Below are 18,399 nucleotides of genomic sequence, written 5' to 3'. Positions count from 1 at the left end.
TCTCCAGACCTATATTTCATTGATATTATGCAAATACAAATGGTTGCAAGTGGCAGTTATGATATGCAGTAGTGTCAGTTTCTACACTGCAGAGAGATTTTTAAGAAGATCTGGTACAAGCTTCTACCTGGGAAAAGTGTCATTGGTTTTAACCTATCTGAAGAGGAAGGAAGACTTTGTTTTGTTTTTTAATTTTCCTCCCTATAATGTATGTCATAGAATACAACATTCAAAGCAGCTACAGAGGAATAGCCTCCGTTATTGTTTAATTTTTCCAATGAATTCATACATGATGAAGTTTAGTATACAGAAATGTAATCTCCATTATGTAGAGCATAGTGAGGACTTTGAGGTGAACCAGAAGGCCTTATAGCATAGCTACCTCTGGGCTACTTTGAAAATCCCAACCAACACTTTTAAGATGCTTTTTTGTAAACAATGCTGATTATCTTTGTTTAGATTTCTGAAATTAAAAACAAAAAGCCAAGAACTCCTCCGTCCCACATATACAACCAAAACCCTTCACATAAAAACCTTTACATGTACTGCACAGGATAGAGGAAGTTTTAAAAACTTCTTATTCAAGAAACCAGTTTAAATATGCACAAGATAGTCCATAGCAATACAGGGTGGTTACAGATGTTAAAAAAAAACAAAATACAAAAACAGCGCTTTACTTAAACTAGGTACACTCCCGCTCCGAGCCCAGTGCATGCTTGCAGATGTTAACCCCCCCCCCCCCAACAAAAAAACATGTTTTATCGAAAACAGCAGCATGTTAATTTGACTCAGCTTGCTCACCATCTTTATAGACTGGGCGCTTTAATGGGGTTTTTTTTAGTGCTTTTATCTAATAACTGATTAAATCAGCTTTAGATAAAGCACCAAAAAGTCCTGCTGAAGTGCCCAATCTATACGGACGCTGCGGAGCCAGATTGAACTAATGTGCTGCTGCTTCTGGTAAAGTTCAGTTTTTGGGGGGTTTGTTTGGTTTTTTTTTAATGGCTGCAAGCAGCCAGTTTTTAAATTTAAACTTTAAAGCCACTAGTAGAGAGTATGTTGTCATTTTTGGGTGTCTTAAAGTAAATATTGTCACTATTGTCAGTAACCTGAAAACTACAATTATTCATAACTTATAGAGCAGTGTGTATATTATGAGTGAACTGACATTGTACATCATTAATCTCTTATCTTGTTTATCACAAGAGAAATCAGGGTCTTGTTGCAATAGATGCATATTAAGTTTGAAAATTGCTAGCACTTTTTTGCCTTTGGAAATTCTCTGTGGTCATATCAATGACTGAATAGTTATGGTCAACACTGAGCTACTAATAGAAGCTGTCTCTGTCTAAAGTACCTTTCCTTTTAAACTTCTCCTGCTTTTTATTTAAAAACAAACTTTGAAAACTAAAATACACATCTGTGTAAACTTGGGCTTTGACAAATCTCGGGTATTGAATTATCAGAATTGTTTGTTACTTGGGGTTAATGCCCACATACATAATGGACATTTTCTTTTAGTTGCATGGATCTATTCATTAGGTCAAAGTAATTATGGGAAGAACTGATTAGAAAGATTATTGGCTTAAAGTGACCTGTTTCAAATGTGTAATAGAAATCAATACATGCTTTTCTCTTGTTAAATTTTGAAGGAGATTATTAACTAACCCTTTACACATTTGAGTTTATGGTATATCATTATCTCAGTTAACTGTTGGCTCTGAGTTTTCTGTATAGTAAGCTTTTCCTGGTGCGGCCTTAAGAACAGCTGTTTGCCATGAAAATAGATTCATAGACCTTTTTCATTTCTGAATTAATCATGAAGCTGAATCTTTAGATGCTTTCAGCATTGATCTGAGAATATTTCTGTTTAAATATTAATGTTGTAACTAAATTTGTATGTTGAGTGCTGCACATGAGAGATGAATTCATTTAAGACAAGAATTACTTGCCAAGATAAAATACGAAATCCTTTCTTCAACCCTATCAGATGCAGAGAAAACACTGAAGTACCTTGAATAAGACCGTTTAATATTATTTTTTTCATATTTGAGTTTAGGAAGTAGGTTTATAAAGTGACATGCCATTTCATATTGCTCTTTGGAGAGGATAGGGAGGCTGGATATTAAGTGATTGTTCTTGGCACACATAAGTGCATACATAAAATAATGTCCACCGTGTCTTTTTTTCACTTTGAAAAATGGCCTTCTTGCATACAGTACCTGCTTCCTGTTTGGGCACCTATCATTTAAACTACTGCAAACTGATGAGCCCAGTTTGGCAGCGAAGAAAATTGGATTGGTGAGAGTGTTATGTTTATTCCTTTTTCCATTTTAAGGTGGTGGAAATTGTTATTTTAGCTTTTTCCTTTGCCAGCCTTTCTTTGCTATATCCTGTAATGAGACTGCATGGCTTCCTGTCAGCCTGACATGCCCACTGGTGTCTGCTCCAGATATTCTGGATCAGTAAAGGAAACTGCTAACATCCTTTCCAGGAACCTCTCAGGATACACGTACTCGTTGGAAGTTTTCAAGATGTGGTCTTGCTTTAGTGACTTTTAAAGGAAAACGAACTGCATTTCATACCTGTCTTCCCCACAAAAGCCATTTTTCCAATAGAACAAAAGCCTTAACATCATTTAAGTCAATGTACCAGTGTGCACCTTAGTGCACTCCACGGTTTTGTAATATACGAATAAAAAGTACCATTTAAAACTGTTACTTGCAGATATTAAAATGACAGATTGACTTTTGATGCTGTCTAGGGTTGTCCTTACTGCAGACTGCAGTATAGTGTAAAGATGCCCCTGCTAACTCTGGTACTATTTTTTTGGGTAAATTGGAGCAAGCTGTGCTCTGCTACTGCAGCTACTCCACTTCCAGAACCTGAGCTAACTTATTTTACAGCTAGTTTGGGTATCTCTGCGTTACACTACAGTCTACAATGCAGACGTACCCTCAGAACTGGTGTTTATGTGCAGTTTATGTCAGTGAATGATTAGTTGTGCTACTCAAAAAGCCAATTTGGCAATTAGACAGCTGGAGGCTAGGCTAGTGTTTTTGAGTTGTATTGTTTCAGATCCCGAAGACATTCCATCTGTAAGTTAAGCACACAGTTAAAACATGCCTACTCCTCTGTTGTGCTATAAATTACATGATTACAGGGGTGTGTAAATAATACTTGAATATAATGAAAGTTTGGACTAGAGGCTTAGGGTATTGGATAATATGAATGACCATGCTTGGCAAATAGATGGAGAAATTAAAGAATGAATTTCTTTACAATTTGCATAAAGCCGTTGTAATGTTTTTTTCATAGTAAATTGATAGTAATAACCTAGAAATTGTAGCCTTCCAACCAGTCTGTCTTATACTGCCACACAGTTCACCAAAACACAACTTACACAATGTAGTATGGAAAGGCCTGTGTGGTTCAGATTGTGGCCAATTTTTCTCTACAATCATGGGGTGAAATCCTTAATGTCAGTGGAATTTGCCATTGACTTAACTCCAAACTTTTCCTGTGATTCATATGGTGGGAGCAATTGACTTAAGAATTACAGGCTACTTTTTTTATTTGTGAGAGCAGACACTCCAGCAATGGTTGCCTGTTTGTCAAGGCCCTGGGTATAGCCCTCCTTTCCAGGGGTCTAAGGACACTGCATATATGAAAGCCTTTTATTCCCCAGAAAATAATGCCAAATGGTCTTGGTATCAGTAGAGCAGTTAAAAAAAACACTAAATCATCCCTTTAATTCTTTATAATACTGAAGATGAGAGCTTGGATCATGAAGAGACCTTTCTGTGATGTGGACTGAATAGAGTAGAAAGGCCTTTTTTTTTTTTCTCACTTCCAGAAAAGTGTTGTGTATGGGTCCTTTTTAATGCACCCCAAAAACTGCTTGGTCTTGGAAGCTCAGATTAAGGAAAAACATTGATTTCATGCTTGTAACTGTTTTAATTTATCTAATAGCAACCTTTTAATTTATCTAAAAGCTAATATCCTCTCATCATCTGGTGCAGTTTGTTTTCACATTTACAGTAGACTGGAAGGTGGACAGTTAAGCAGTAATGTTTTATGGCAGGGCTATCCATCTTCACCTGGTGGGGGCCGCATGCCTCACATGGGTCACTGGTGTCGGCTGGGCTGCATACAGTAGAGGCTGTCAGGCTGTCTGGGACCCCTGCTGCCTCTGTGCAAGCCCCCTGCTGTCACCACCATGGGGGCAATTCCTCCTTGCTGCCTCTGTGCAGCCCCCCTGCTGCCAGCACCATGTAGGATATTTTCTGGCTCCCTCCCCCAAAATCTGCTGCTACTGACCAAGTAGCACAAGTGCCTCCCCTTTTCCCTGTTGGTGTTGCCATGCAGGCAGCTAACTCACCAGGTCTCCTTCTGTGTCTGTGCTGTCCTACTCCAGAGACCCCAGCTGCCATCAGGGCAGCCAAAGCAATGAGGGGACTGGCAGCTGGAGCCTGTGGGCCACACATTAATCCTTGTGGGCTGGATGCAGTCAGCAGGTTGTCAGTATGAAAGCCCTGTTTTTATGCATGTTATCTTTATTAAGCTTCATGATGGCATTAGACTGTACAGTGTTTAGGATGTGCTAGCCTTTTACTAAGGGCCTGGCAGCTTTTTTGACAACATGATCATCCTAAGTCTTTGGGTATTGCTACATTCCAGATAACTGGCTATAATCGTTTAATGTTGCTCAGAAGTGCCACTTTTAACAGGATTCATATGCAATGTGTTGACACCATATATGGCTAATTTCAGAGCTTTAAAAAAGTCTAGTATTAAGTCAAAAAGCCATTTAAAAATATTTTCTCTGGTTTATAGAGCACAGTAACTCCATTGACTAAAGCAGAGTTACTCCTGTTGTGATTGTGAGAGATCTATTGCCTTATAGAGCAGCTTTGAGTTTTAGTTGCAAGAAGCAATACTTAGCCTATACAGCTAAACTTAAGGGTTTCATTAGCTGCAAAAGTCAGTGTCAATTATTTGCTCATGATGATCACAGATAATTTAATTAGGACTAATTGCCCTGCTTTTTGTGATGCTGCTGCTTGTTTGTCTACCCATGATTTCAACTATGGAAGGGATTCAGCTCCAGAAAACCTGCCATTACAGGTTTTGATGTTGCTTTTGGTTCTTTGATAACTTTTTAGTGTAGCCTCTAGATGTAGGTTGTGAAACTACTTTAAAAGGTAGTTGTTTTAAAAAATTATTTAGAAATCACTGAGTTTTAGTTAGTATGCATCTCCAAATCTAGGGCTCTCGTTTATGCTAACTTTCAGATGAATGCTTATTGTTTTTAAAAAAATCTTAAAATTTTCTGCCAAATGGAGGCTTAAAAATATCTTCAAAATCCACTCAGGCACTTCTTACATTGAAGCTCAGCTTGTTACCATTATATGTTGTACCTACAATTGCAGGTGGTATGAAGCTAGAAAGCAGGGCAAAAAACTCATTTAACAAAATCCAGTCTTAGGATAACTAAAAGAACCGATAGTGAGCTGTGAAGCATTGTATGTTTTACATTACTTTTACTTGAGAGTTGAAACCTGTTGCTGTTATGACAGTGCATGTATTTAGTCTTGTATTTATTGGCATGTTTGAATACAAGTTCAGTTTAAATATTAATATCCATGTGAGCCATGATGCTTTTTGAGAAACTTGACCTTTTTGTTTTCTATGGAAATAATACATGATAACAATATGAAGATTTCCAGAAAGAACCAGGGAATGAATAATGGGCAAATTCACCTGAGCCAACACATTCAGAATTGTAGTTTCCTACAGAGTTGTGTAATAATCTGTTGAACTGCCTGGCTTTCTTCTGCTCTTAAAAAGGGTGTTGTTTCTGGGGGTTACTAAAGTAAATATCTTGGAATATGAGATACTGACCTTGTTTCTGTTTTCACATCTGTATCATATACTGCCAAAAGAGGTTGAGCTTATGTCAATGTGGCAGTAATTGATGTAATCTATACATAGTCATAAAAGAGCAGAAGATTATGTTCATTTTTTCTTTGACAGGCTTATGACTTCTTTCTTACTCCTCTTTGGATAGTTGCCTCAGTTCTTTTTAGCATAAGCACTGTTGCTTACATGAAGGAGATTTTGAGGATCACAGCTATTATAGTTCCTGTGTCCCATGTAGTACAGTGTGATAAAAATGCACTTGACTGTGCTGCTTACTTCCAGAAACACTGAAATGGACCCTTCTTTAGAGCACTGAGCCCTGACTTGGGAGACAGTTGCAGAGAGAAAATGTTTTCATGAGAAGCTTGGATTTCCTTGTAAACTGTGATAGGGAGGGCTTGGCAGCTGCTGTGGCATTAAATCAAGGGCTGCAGAAAAGCAACTTTATCTAAGATGACAGACAAATCTGTTTGTGGGATTTATTAAATATTTCATCTTAAAATTGGATCATTAAAATGCATTTACCTCAAGGTGCTATAACAATGACCTCAAGCAATGTGTTGGCTGGATTTTTATTCATTTCCATGCAGCCTAAAGCAGATTAAATTTGGTAGATAGTCTGTGTACTCCCTTTGTGGTGCAACAGCAATGATTTTAAATTTTTCCCACATTTATGAATTCTTGTACCTTTATAGTTATAAGTAAATAAATAAATAAATAAATAAATAGGCATCTTTGCTGTACCATTCTGTCAGTTTCTCTTATGTAGTCCTTATGTAGACAGCTGGTAGATGCTTCAGTCTTTAGGATTAATTTAGTGCAAGTGCTTGATACCAGCGTGTTTAATGACAGCATCGTTTACCATGGTCATAGAAACATGCAAACAAATAATTTTGGATGTCTTAGGCCCCTGGCAAATAATCATATAATTAATGTGTTAATTGCATGATGAATTATAATATGCCACATGCACAACCAGTTAATGACATGTTAAAAATGGCAAACCATCCATATAGATGCTCTACATTAAATTTATCATGAATCAACTTGAATATGTGGCAGCATAGTGCAGCTTTAAATTTGTCATTGTGCGGGGTGCTCCCATCATTGGGCAGGAAGGTGCAGCTTTAACTTGTTGGTACCTGACTTGCCACATGTGGGTACCTCTAAAGCTGTGCCATACGGCCTGATGCTGCCCATAGTGACTGATGCCAGGCTATACAGTGTGAATTTAAAGGTCCAGGTGTATAATGGAATTTGAGGAATTTTATCCCAGATTTTTGAAGTTGCACATCCTGTCATGCCAGATCTTGAATATATGGCATGACAGGATTCATGATGTTTTGGGGGTCCAGGATAAAATTATTCAGATCCCATTGCATATTTAAGTTCAGTGCACAAAGAATTAAACCACTAAAATCTGCCAGTGATCTCAAGTATGTTTTATTTTAATGGTGTAAGTGTTCAATTATTTTGCCAAGAGACTGGTTTAGTGGATATAAATACTTGTCCCTCTGAAAATACAGATGCCTTCCTCCTTTTAGTGTCATAACCTAAAAAGTCATTTATCATGTGTTTAAGTATGAATGCTTTGTACAAACTAAGCATAAATGTTTCTAAACATGTTTTGTTCCTAATACTGACTTTCTTGTTTAAAATACAGTGAAGGAAACAATTAGAAATAAGTGTGGCATGCAGAATTGAATAATTGATCTTCTCCATAGTAAAATTAATTTTGTTTCTATATTTTTATGTACAGGATATGTTGGGGTATTTTATTTTTAATAATTTGTGTGCATATCTAGGCTACTGAAAGTGAGGCTGGTGATATGGACCTAAGTGGGTTACCTGAGACAGCAGTGGATTCGGAAGATGATGATGATGAAGAAGACATTGAGAGGGCATCGGACCCTCTTATGAGCAGAGATATTGTTAGAGATTGCCTGGAAAAAGACCCAATAGACAGGACAGATGATGATATTGGTAAGTTTCTTATGAAACCTTGAAGAGGGCAATAGAAAATCAAGTCTTGGAACATCTAATGCTATTTAATGTGTTTTAGCTGGTATTTTTCAATCCTGAAACTGAGTAGAGCACTCTTCTTTTAATAACTGTGTGTGTGTGAAATAATTCAGTAAATTGTTTAGCGTATCAATTGATTTTTGCAATTTACTTTTGAATGACTGGAATAAATAAGTATGGCAACAATATCAGATATGAAACTGGAAGTATTAACAAAGCAACTCAATTTAATTTTAAATTGGTACTCCACTAACATGTTAAGCATATTTTTTGTTTCAGATTAAAATTATAATAATAAAAACTGCTATTAACCTAAAATAGAATTTTTTTAATAAGCAAAGCAGGTATTTATGTGTAGCACAGGGTTATAAACATAACAAGCTGTGCTCTCTTTCTTTATGAGTACACTTAGACTTCCTGAATTTATCTCAATCTGTTAGATTCCTTGTTTAGTATATATTTTATTCCACATAATTGGAAAAAGAAAGAAAGAAAAAAAAAAAGGAAAGTAAATGTTGGGGTATTCATGGATACTTAAAGCGCTATCCTGTTACAACTAAAAGTGAAGTTGCACATTACGCTTAAATCATAGTAAGTGCACTTAAAATGTGAGTATCTGCATATTAAATCTCATTAATTTGTGGTAAATGCTCTCTTAGGGTCTCAAAGTTATGCCACTTCAGATGAGGGTTAATTCTGGACCGTGATACCTAGCTTATGTTAGGGTAACTTCAGTCTGCTCTATGGAAGTAAAATGAGCTATTTGGAGTCCACCAGCATGGGCTAAGTGCAGACATCTGAGGAGGCTAGGGGGAGGTTAGATTGTGTAAGTGACCACCTGATCTAAGGTGAGTTGGGATGGGGGAGGGCTAGTGGGTGGAGAGTTGGAGGGACAGGGGGGCAGGTAGGCTTGGGGGGATGATCAGGGGTCCACAGGAGCAATCGGGGGGTGAGGAGGCAGGCGACGTCCATGCGAGCAATTGAGGGGGGGGAGCATCTGGTGTCTGTGGGAGGATTAGCAGGCAAGTGAAATCCACAGGAAGGATCGGTGAGGGGGAGGCGGGATCTTTGGGAATGATTGGGAGGTAGGCAGGGTCTATGGGGGTGGTGATGGAGTCTGGGAGAGTTTGATGGGATCAGGGGGGCTTGTAGGGTCTGCAGGAGGGGGATTTGGGGGGGACCAGAAGCTATCTTTAGCCCCCCTACTTCACCAGGCAGCTTTATACCCCCATTCCGCAGTGGTGACTGCTGATAAATCTGACACCTGGAGTGGCTTGCCAGATGGGGGTTGGAGGGACTTGGCTGGTTAATGGGGGTAGGTTAGGGTGCAGTGCTGGGCCAGTAGGGTGGTACAAAAAATGAAGTCTTGGGACTGGGACCAATGGCTGGGCTTTCTCAGCCTCAGGGCTGTGCAGGTAACTTTACTGAAGTTCCATGCACCAGTTTAACCAGTTCAATTAAATTTGAGTGTACATTGATCCAGGCCTATTTTAGACCAGGCTCCATCACTTTTAGACCATTCTGTGTGTGTGGAACTTCTGTACTGTTACAGATTTAGATAGATATGGTCTCAGTGCTCAGAAATCAAAGTGTAAGGGCCGCACCTGGATGAACTAAATTGGATAGCATGGCCATTTTTAACCTGATTTAACCTCCTTCCCAAATGCCATGCACTACTTAGCTCCCTCTGCTCAGAGGCAGGATTGAAACTCTGTGTCCTGGCTCCTAGTTGCACCCCTACTCACCGGCCCCCCTGTTCATCAGCAAGTCAGAAATGTGCTGGCAAGAAACAGTATTAGCTCTTAACATGTGACTGCTCATGGCACATTCTCTGTTTTACATTCCACAACTTCAGTATGGTTTAAGTGTAACGTGTAAGTTCACTGTTTTACAGACTAGCTTGTAATTTGACATCAGGATCTGTGTGTGACAAAAATTTCTGCAGACTGAAAAGGGAAGATTAAAAGCCTTGGATTATTTCGCTGTCTATAGCGATATACATAATGAAGAAAACTCTATGGATCATAATACTGTTGTGTTTCATGTTAGAAACAGGACTTCCATATGTTTGTGTATTTTTATTAGTAAAGCATTGTTTTTATTTGAATGCCCTTGAACCTTACAGCCTGTATTGATGAGCATCTATTCAGGGTTTAAAAGGCATGTCAATATATAAGCTAAGGTAAGAAAAGCAGCAAGTTCAGAATGAAGGTTTCCACTCTTCCCCATTCTGAATCTTTGTTTCAATGATTGCTTTTTAACTTTTGTAACAAAATGAGTTTTGTGATCATCAGGCCTCCAACTCATTTTGGGATGTGAAAATCAGTGTGTAGTTCTTTTTTGCCTTGTATTTCATCACCAGTAATGCAGAAAATCTCTTGCCTCTTAGGCCACACAGTGGTGTTACATTTCTACTGGGAGAACTACCTTTCTCCTGGTAGATATGACAAGAATAAAATTTTCTGTTCAATATCCCCTGGGGGGGAACATGCCCCTTCCACAAGAAGATATTACAGGTAATAAACTGAAATATCTCCTTTGCAAGAGAGTTCCCCTCATAAGAATGAATTCTTGAGTGCTCCCCCTGCCCCCAGTCTGAGAGCAATGTGAACTGCCCTAGGCTAGGGACTATGCACTGCTGTTCCCCTCTCCAGACTTGCCTGGAAGGAGAGGGGAGCAGTGGGGCAGTGCTTTCTGCCTCTTCCCCACACCAGCAAATAAAGAACAGGCTGAGGACTTTGCCCCTTGTTACTTCTGCTCCCAGGAGGTCTGTGGGCGACAGATTTGAAGTGCTGTGTGGTGGAGCTGTAAAAACTAAACTAAGAAGTAGTGGCTGTGGATTTGCCTTTTTTTCTAAAGTTGGTTCAGTGTAATAACAATATATTCTTAAATGTGACTACTAACATAGCTTTATTTTAGTGCTTATATTCTTTTTAGTTTGGATCTAAGCTGTAGACAGCTTCAGTATAGAACACTGACACCAAAATATATTTAATTTTCATTTTAAAATATAGTCTATGTCCATTAAAAGGGCCCAATATGGTTTTAATTACTGCAGTGGCTCTATGCAGTCATTGAGAGTCCATTGAATATATTCAAAGCACTTGGTTACATTACAGTTCTTTCATTATGCTGGCTTTTATTGGTAGATTTTCCATTGATATAACAAGCCAGTCTGTGCCTACAAAATACCCTGTAATTACAGCAGACCTCTGTACATTATTTGTCAGTATACAGAGAAGATTGTGCAGTGTTTTAATTTAACCCTAAGGCATCTATCTTTCTAAAGAGCTGTCTTTACTGAGCTTTGTTGTTTTGACATGTATAACTCAGTGGGCTTTTTTCTCCTTCAGAACAACTATTGGAATTCATGCATCAATTGCCTGCTTTTGCCAACATGACTATGTCAGTGAGGAGAGAACTCTGTGCTGTGATGGTATTTGCAGTTGTGGAGAGAGCAGGAACCATAGTACTAAATGATGGGGAAGAGGTCAGTAAAACGTATTTGAACTTGCTCATTAGCAAATATCACGGAATCTGGAGACATCTCTAACAAGAATAAAAGATTCCTTTCTAATTGCTTAAATGTAGCACTGAGCAAGCAAATCACTTGTATGCTTGCTCTCTGTTGCTTTGTATTGTGTTGACTTGTATTCAGTTATGAATTGTTTTCTATTCTGTTAAAGCACCCAGAAGGTATTAAGGTCATGAGCTAAGCCCCACTGTGGGGCTGTTTCTAGGTAACCCACTAGTACAGGGTGGGCAGTTATTTTGGGTGGAGGGCCACTTACTGAGTTTTGGCAAGCCATCGAGGGCCGCATGCCAGGCAGCCAGGGGCATATAAATATTAATTTTCTAAATTTTTTAGGGGCCCCATGGGCCAGATAGAAAGGCCTGGCGGGATGCTTTTTGCCCACCCCTGCACTAAAAGATGGGTTTCCCCACTCATTCAACTTGGGGATTAAAAAGCAGCCTAACATGATACTATCCATATCACTTTCTTATGGAAACTGGTATGCCTTAATCATGGGTTGTCAAATATACAAATACAGTTCTTGTCTATCTGCTATGGTTTCAAGTTTACTTCAATATTTTATATAGAACCATTTTCCTCCATTGTGATAAAAATTGTTTAAAATTCTGAACTTACTTATTAAAGGCTAAATATTACATCTCCATCAAAATGAAGTAGTCTTGACTATCAAGCAAACTGGGTTGTCTTCCTCCTTCCTTATTTTTTTTAATAATTAATAAAAAATTTCTCAGGAAAAAGAAAAAAAAAAATTGCCACACAAGAATATTAAGTGACTTAGTCTCAGGTGTGGCTGTTCTTCTCATTCACCTTGCACTGATTAATTTTGTAGCTGGATTCCTGGTCAGTTATTTTGAATGGCTCTGTAGAAGTGACATATCCTGATGGAAGAACGGAGATACTGTGTATGGGAAACAGTTTTGGTGTTTCTCCTACCCTAGACAAGGAATACATGAAGGGAGTGATGCGAACCAAAGTGGATGACTGCCAGGTAAAGCATTTTGCTCAGCACGCGTCTGCAAAGCACAGCTATAAATGTATGGACTGCTATCACTGTTGCCCTGGGGGGTCAGGCCAACTCTCAGGATCTCAATAATGCACCGTTAGACAGGAGGATGCGACACAATTGCACATATACAAAACACACACAAATCAACTAGGTGTGCACACTCTCACACTCGCTCTCGCTCTACCAGCTCAGGCACGTATACATTCAGAACAACCTAGGCACATGCATACTTATCACCAATTCAAGCACATACACTATACACCCCAAAAGTTAGACACAGATCACTAATTCATATATCATACGCACACTCACACTAACAACTCAGATACACACACGTTCAAAATAACCAGTCTAGGTTCATACACACTTATCACCAGTTTAAGCCCATACACGCTACACACACCACATTTAGACAGAATCAGTTACCAGCTACCAACACCTGCACATCCAATACACATACGTGGATTACTAATTCATATACCACCCCCCCCATATATGTACATTCACTAATTCACACACACACCACCCACCTACACATACACACAGGTGAGTTTCTAAGTTGGGTGTTGTGATGTATATGTATGCATGTGCTTGGTGTACTTGGGATACCTGGGGAAAGGTTAAGGTAAGGAAGTAGAAGTGTAAGGAGTTAAAATTACCAGGACCAGGATTAGACCCAGTAGACTACAGGAGCCTGGGGTGAAGAACTGAGGCTGGGGGTAACTTTAGGTTAATTGATCTTAATTGATTAAAAGACAACACCCAAAGCCTGCAGAGCAGGGAAGCATGTGGACTCAGAGGCTGGGACTGGAGCCAGAGCTACGGGGGAGCTGAAAAGGTAAGTGTTGGAGAGGGAAAGTGGGACTAAGGGAAAGTGTGGGTGTTAAAGAGGGGCTCTGGGTGTGGGGGAGCCAGAGGATGGCTCCGGGGCAGCTAGAGAAGTTGCAGTGTGGGGCAGTAGGTGCTGGGAGCTGGAGAAAGTCTCCAGCTGCTGGAGAAAACCGCAGGAGCTGGGAAGCAGCAGGGGGGGAGCCTGAAAACAGAGAGACGGACAGCAGAAAATCACAGAAAAAGCAGCTGGAGAGACTGAAAGGCAGCAGGGGCAGCAGGAACGCAGAGAAAGGCAGCAGAAAGTCACAGGGAAAAGGCAGTAGGAATTGAGAGGAGATTGGGAAACTAGTGGAGAGGGCTGGGGGCTAGAATAGAGAGAGGGAGGGAGAATGAGGCTGGAATTTAAGATAAGGGAGGGACTGGGATTCAGTAAAACATGACCCAACTTGGGGTTGCAAATGACAGTGGTTTTATTGAACAGGGGAGATGGTGACACAATGCCAAATTGGTTCCCTTAACCCCCCCCCCTCCCCCCACACACACACACACAAAATGGCAGCAGGGGTTAAAGAGGCTTTGTGCAGGGGCTGAAGTCCACTGAAGGCCAGGAGAGGAGAGGGAGAGTCCAAATTGTAGGAGGAGGTGTGCAGGTAATATCTACCTATCTAGGCTAGAAGGGGTCCTTGTCCAGTAGGTGTTGTCCAAAGGGGGGTCGCCAGCAGGGCCTGTGCGTGGGGATAGGTGGTGTGGCACGGTGCTGGTCCAGATGGAAATGGTGTTCCTGCTGGGTCTGTCTTCACTGCCCCTTTTTATAGGGGCAGACCTTGTGTGACCCTAGTGACAGGAGGCATGCCCAGGAAAGGGTCAGCCCCTGGTGTACTGAGCATGTGTGCTCTGTACAGGGATGTGCAGTTTCGGGTGTCTGTAAGGGTGAGAGTTGCTGGTTTTGCAGGGTCCTTTGTCATTCAAATGCTGGTCTTGTCTCTGTTCCTGGGTGAGGTCCGTAGTTCCTGGGTGAATCAATGCGAGGTGATGGCCCAGTCGTTACAGGCCATTCAGTAGAGGCCTGCTACCATTGTATTTCAATCATTCCCAATCACACTCATTCATCGAGGACCCAATTTACGTGGGAGGGGTATATGACTCATACAGTTGCAACATGGGATGCCCAGGCAGGACAGAAGATGGAGGCTTGACATATAAAATGGAAACTTGACATGACTTTGGTTCACTTACAAACACAGGCCTAAACCATACACTATCCATATGTATCCATAACAGTAAAAATCAATACAAAAATGATAATAATACAATACACAGTAAAAATCAATATGAAAATGATAATAATACATTATAAAACGGTGGATATCCAAAACAAAAAACTTGCTACCAAAATAAAAATGTTTAAAGCTTATCCTACATCTTAGCTTACTTATACTTATCTATATGGAAAAGAGGAAAAGAAAAGGTCAGAAATGGTTGGGGAAGGGGAGGGAATGCATTTTAAAATAAATACAACAAAAAAAAAAAGGCAAAATGGAGGGTTTTGCTACATCACTACAAGTGTACCTGGCTTATTATGAAAAAAAGCTCTTGGCATTGTGCTTTTAGGTTTATTACACGGTAATTTTAACCAGGATATTTTCTCCCCAATGTATATTATTAAAAAAAAAATCAGTCTACCTTATCTTTAAATGAATGCATAGATAACATTTGCACTTGATTGGGATGACATTTTTAGCACATTTCTAAGAGGTTCGTTGATCAAGGTGAAATACAGTAGAGCAGTCCTGTTAGTACAGTATTCTGGAGATGTGACACTGTTATGTAAAGACATTGGAAGGATAAGGACTAAATTTATTTTGAACTACACCAAAGAACAGATATCTAGCCTCTTATTTTTCCCCTCAAAGATGCTATGTTTTAGGATGAATCATGGCAAAAAGGTAGGGGGAGGAGCAGGATATTATCACTCAACAGTACCCTTATGTTTTGCTAATAATCCTGATGAAAAATCGTACTTTTTAAAAAATTACAGTTCATTCTTCATTAATTGTATCCTTATGTTTTCAATGATTAGGTTCAAATAATTTTTTCATATCGGATATGAAAAAAGTACAGAGTAGATGCAATTTGATACTTCTAAGAACAAAATATTGGGAATAGTCACGTTACTTGAATCATCCAAGTGGAATAGTAGTGCTATTTAGTGTGTGTGTGTGTAGCATTTTTATTACTTGTGTCCCTGCTGTTTAATTAAAGTTAAACAGTAATTTAATTTTTCATAATGGCAACAGCTTTCTTTAAAATGCTGTTGATGTCAAAGGGCAGCTTAATTCTTTTATCTAAGGGATATTAATTTCTATGTAACCTAAATTAATACGTTAATGTTAAAGTTCTCTTAATGGCTAGCTTAATATATCTGTTCCAAGAATATAAAGTGAAAATTAGCTTATCGAGCCCCAAAAAGGACCAAAACCACGGTGTTTCTGTGAAGAATATTTCTGAATTATCTTTTTCTGGGGATCAACAAATCGGGAAGTACAATATATAAAAAATTCTGTGCCAATATTAAGTCACCTTGAATTTAATCATCGGGAGTATTAACACACTGCTAAACCAAAAATTAGTGAGGAATTTATCACCATTTTTTGTTTAATGGTTTATTCTAGTTGAACTTACAGAAAGGCAAATTTGATCTACCAAGGTTGAGAAGTTAGTCACCTGCCATAAAAAATAAAGTACATGTATTGTAAATCCATACAGCCTTTTTAAGGACTCTGTATCTTTTAATATCTTTGCTTGATGATGCTTTTCAGTTTGTATGCATAGCCCAGCAAGATTATTGCCGCATCCTCAATCAAGTGGAAAAGAATATGCAGAAGGTGGAGGAGGAGGGAGAGATTGTTATGGTGAAGGAGCACAGAGAGCTGGATCGCACTGGAACGAGGAAGGGTCACATTGTCATCAAGGTAAAAAAACAAAACATACCATCCACCCAGATGCTCTGTAGAATCATACAGAACCTTCATTGATGATCAAGGGCACAGAGAGTTAGATGTGTATGTTTAATGTTTATATTTAAAATTAGATGTAAAGAATTGCTAATTTTTGAGAATTTTTGTATTTTACCAAAGTTTATTAACCTCCTTATTAGTGATCGCTTGTATGCCTTCAGTTTATTATGTAGGAGACCTGTAACTAGATAGGCTTAGCAACAATGCACTATATTTAATGCATCATACTTGTGTGAGGCAAATAAGGAGGTATTTATGTACATTAATTACTAATTCTTTGTTTGTTATAGGGAACAGCTGAAAGGCTCACGATGCATTTGGTAGAAGAACACTCTGTGGTGGATCCAACATTTATAGAGGATTTCCTTTTGACCTACCGGACCTTCCTTTCCAGCCCAATGGATGTGGGCAAGAAGTTGTTGGAGTGGTTCAATGACCCTAGCCTCAGGGACAAGGTTTGGGGGAAAAATTTACTATCTGAAACTGATACCTATGACTTATCATTTGTATTAAAATATAAACTATTAAGAACTTGTATTCTGGCTCAGTTTTTAAGAATCGGAGACTTATCAGCTGTCTGGCTAGAGATCTGTTAGGCAAACAAATGTTTTGTTTTGTTTCTTTTAATCACTTAATGCCACTCCATTTTTTTTCTGTAAGGTAGAGGCAAAGGGACTTCTTTGATCACATTCAAGCACTCATGCTTTAATCAACTCCAATACATAAGATGCTTAGGTAGCAGAAGTATGAATTAGCTTTCTAAAAGACACTAGCATTTCAATTTAATATATAATTCTGTGGTACTTTAGGGGTTAAGTTTGACAGTTCCTTATTTTCTGTGCATAATAATGGTTAAAGCAATTTGGTAAACACTTTCTACTAATAATTATTTTCTTAAAGGTAAATTTAAAGGAAAAAATAAAAACAAGGCTGATTCTTGGTTCACTTTGCACAGTGCTAAAGATTAGGAGCCTCTATTTAGAGGTAATGGTGTGACATGAGAGTCGGGCCTAACACATCCAGTTGTTGACAGGATGTGTGGCAGTGTCTGTCAAAGTTATATAGCACTTTACCTTATAAGATCCTGGCTTTAGTTTGCTTATACCTTTCCCAGCTGATAGTGTTGAAGTTGACCATGTTTATTTTAGGCTGAAGCTTTTGGAGAATTATATCCATTTCTGCAAATTAGTTAAAAGAAATACATTACTGAATTCATAAGTGTTCAAAATGTGACTAGCTAGCCTGCCTTTCAACAAAGGTCTATTGTTGTAGTTCTTAACTTTAGAATTTTGCTGATGGATAGGTTTGTGGTGGTGTTGTTCAGCTTGCCATCCCTGTGAAAATCTGTATTTGTGCATGCAATTATTCCATAACATGTCAGATACTAAACTAGTTTATCCCTACATAAAAATGGGGGATCAGCCCTGAAATTATCCCATGGTAGTTTTAACATGTGGGTAGATAACACATCACAATTTTTCAGTCTGTCAGTGTATAACTTTTTCATTGATGTGTCCTACTTGCATGTCAGTAATTCACAGCCTCCATGGTGATGCTAATAATGAAACTATCATGGTAGTTTCTTACAATACTAGTCTTTCTCCATGTAAAATACATCTTTGCTTTTGTCTTGTTCTTATTCTTTACCTTTTTTCTCTTAGTTTTCTCTTCTTTAAGAGGAAAGACGATTGTGTTTTCAGTCATAGAAATCATAGTTATTTCTTCAGAGCTGTAATCTTTTATATTTTATAGTAATTGCTTATAATAAACAAATATAAATCAATTTAATAGAAAGTCCCTTATATATTATACAATGACATTTTATAACACAATTTCAGTTTTGCCTGGAAACTTGTCCATTCTTATCTAATAATTAATATACTATTACTATATGAAGTGTGACGCTTTTCAAGCAAAAAATTTGAGCACCCGAATTAAAGAAGTATCCAAGTAATGATCCTTATGTACAATAGCTTTAAAATAAAAAATACAATTAAACCTTTGACTCTTTGACTATGTAAGTTTAGTGAACATTTTATTTTGCTACTTACACATGCTAGGTTTTG

General features: G+C 38.6%; 1 protein-coding gene across 16 annotated transcripts in view; it reads left to right on the top strand.

Moving 5' to 3' along the window:
- Positions 1–18,399, top strand: part of RAPGEF2 (Rap guanine nucleotide exchange factor 2) — a 333,613-nt gene that overhangs the window by 271,550 nt on the left and 43,664 nt on the right. For all 16 annotated transcript variants that reach the window (XM_059721919.1, XM_059721926.1, XM_059721915.1 and 13 more), the window contains 5 exons: positions 7,728–7,905; positions 11,298–11,434; positions 12,309–12,467; positions 16,136–16,288; positions 16,624–16,788. In XM_059721919.1, the coding sequence (XP_059577902.1) occupies positions 7,728–7,905; positions 11,298–11,434; positions 12,309–12,467; positions 16,136–16,288; positions 16,624–16,788 (792 nt within the window). The remainder of the gene's footprint in view (positions 1–7,727; positions 7,906–11,297; positions 11,435–12,308; positions 12,468–16,135; positions 16,289–16,623; positions 16,789–18,399) is intronic.

This window comes from Alligator mississippiensis, chromosome 2 (assembly GCF_030867095.1).
Source record: "Alligator mississippiensis isolate rAllMis1 chromosome 2, rAllMis1, whole genome shotgun sequence".
Classification (NCBI taxonomy): domain Eukaryota; kingdom Metazoa; phylum Chordata; order Crocodylia; family Alligatoridae; genus Alligator; species Alligator mississippiensis.
This window is presented reverse-complemented; position numbering and strand designations above follow the sequence as displayed.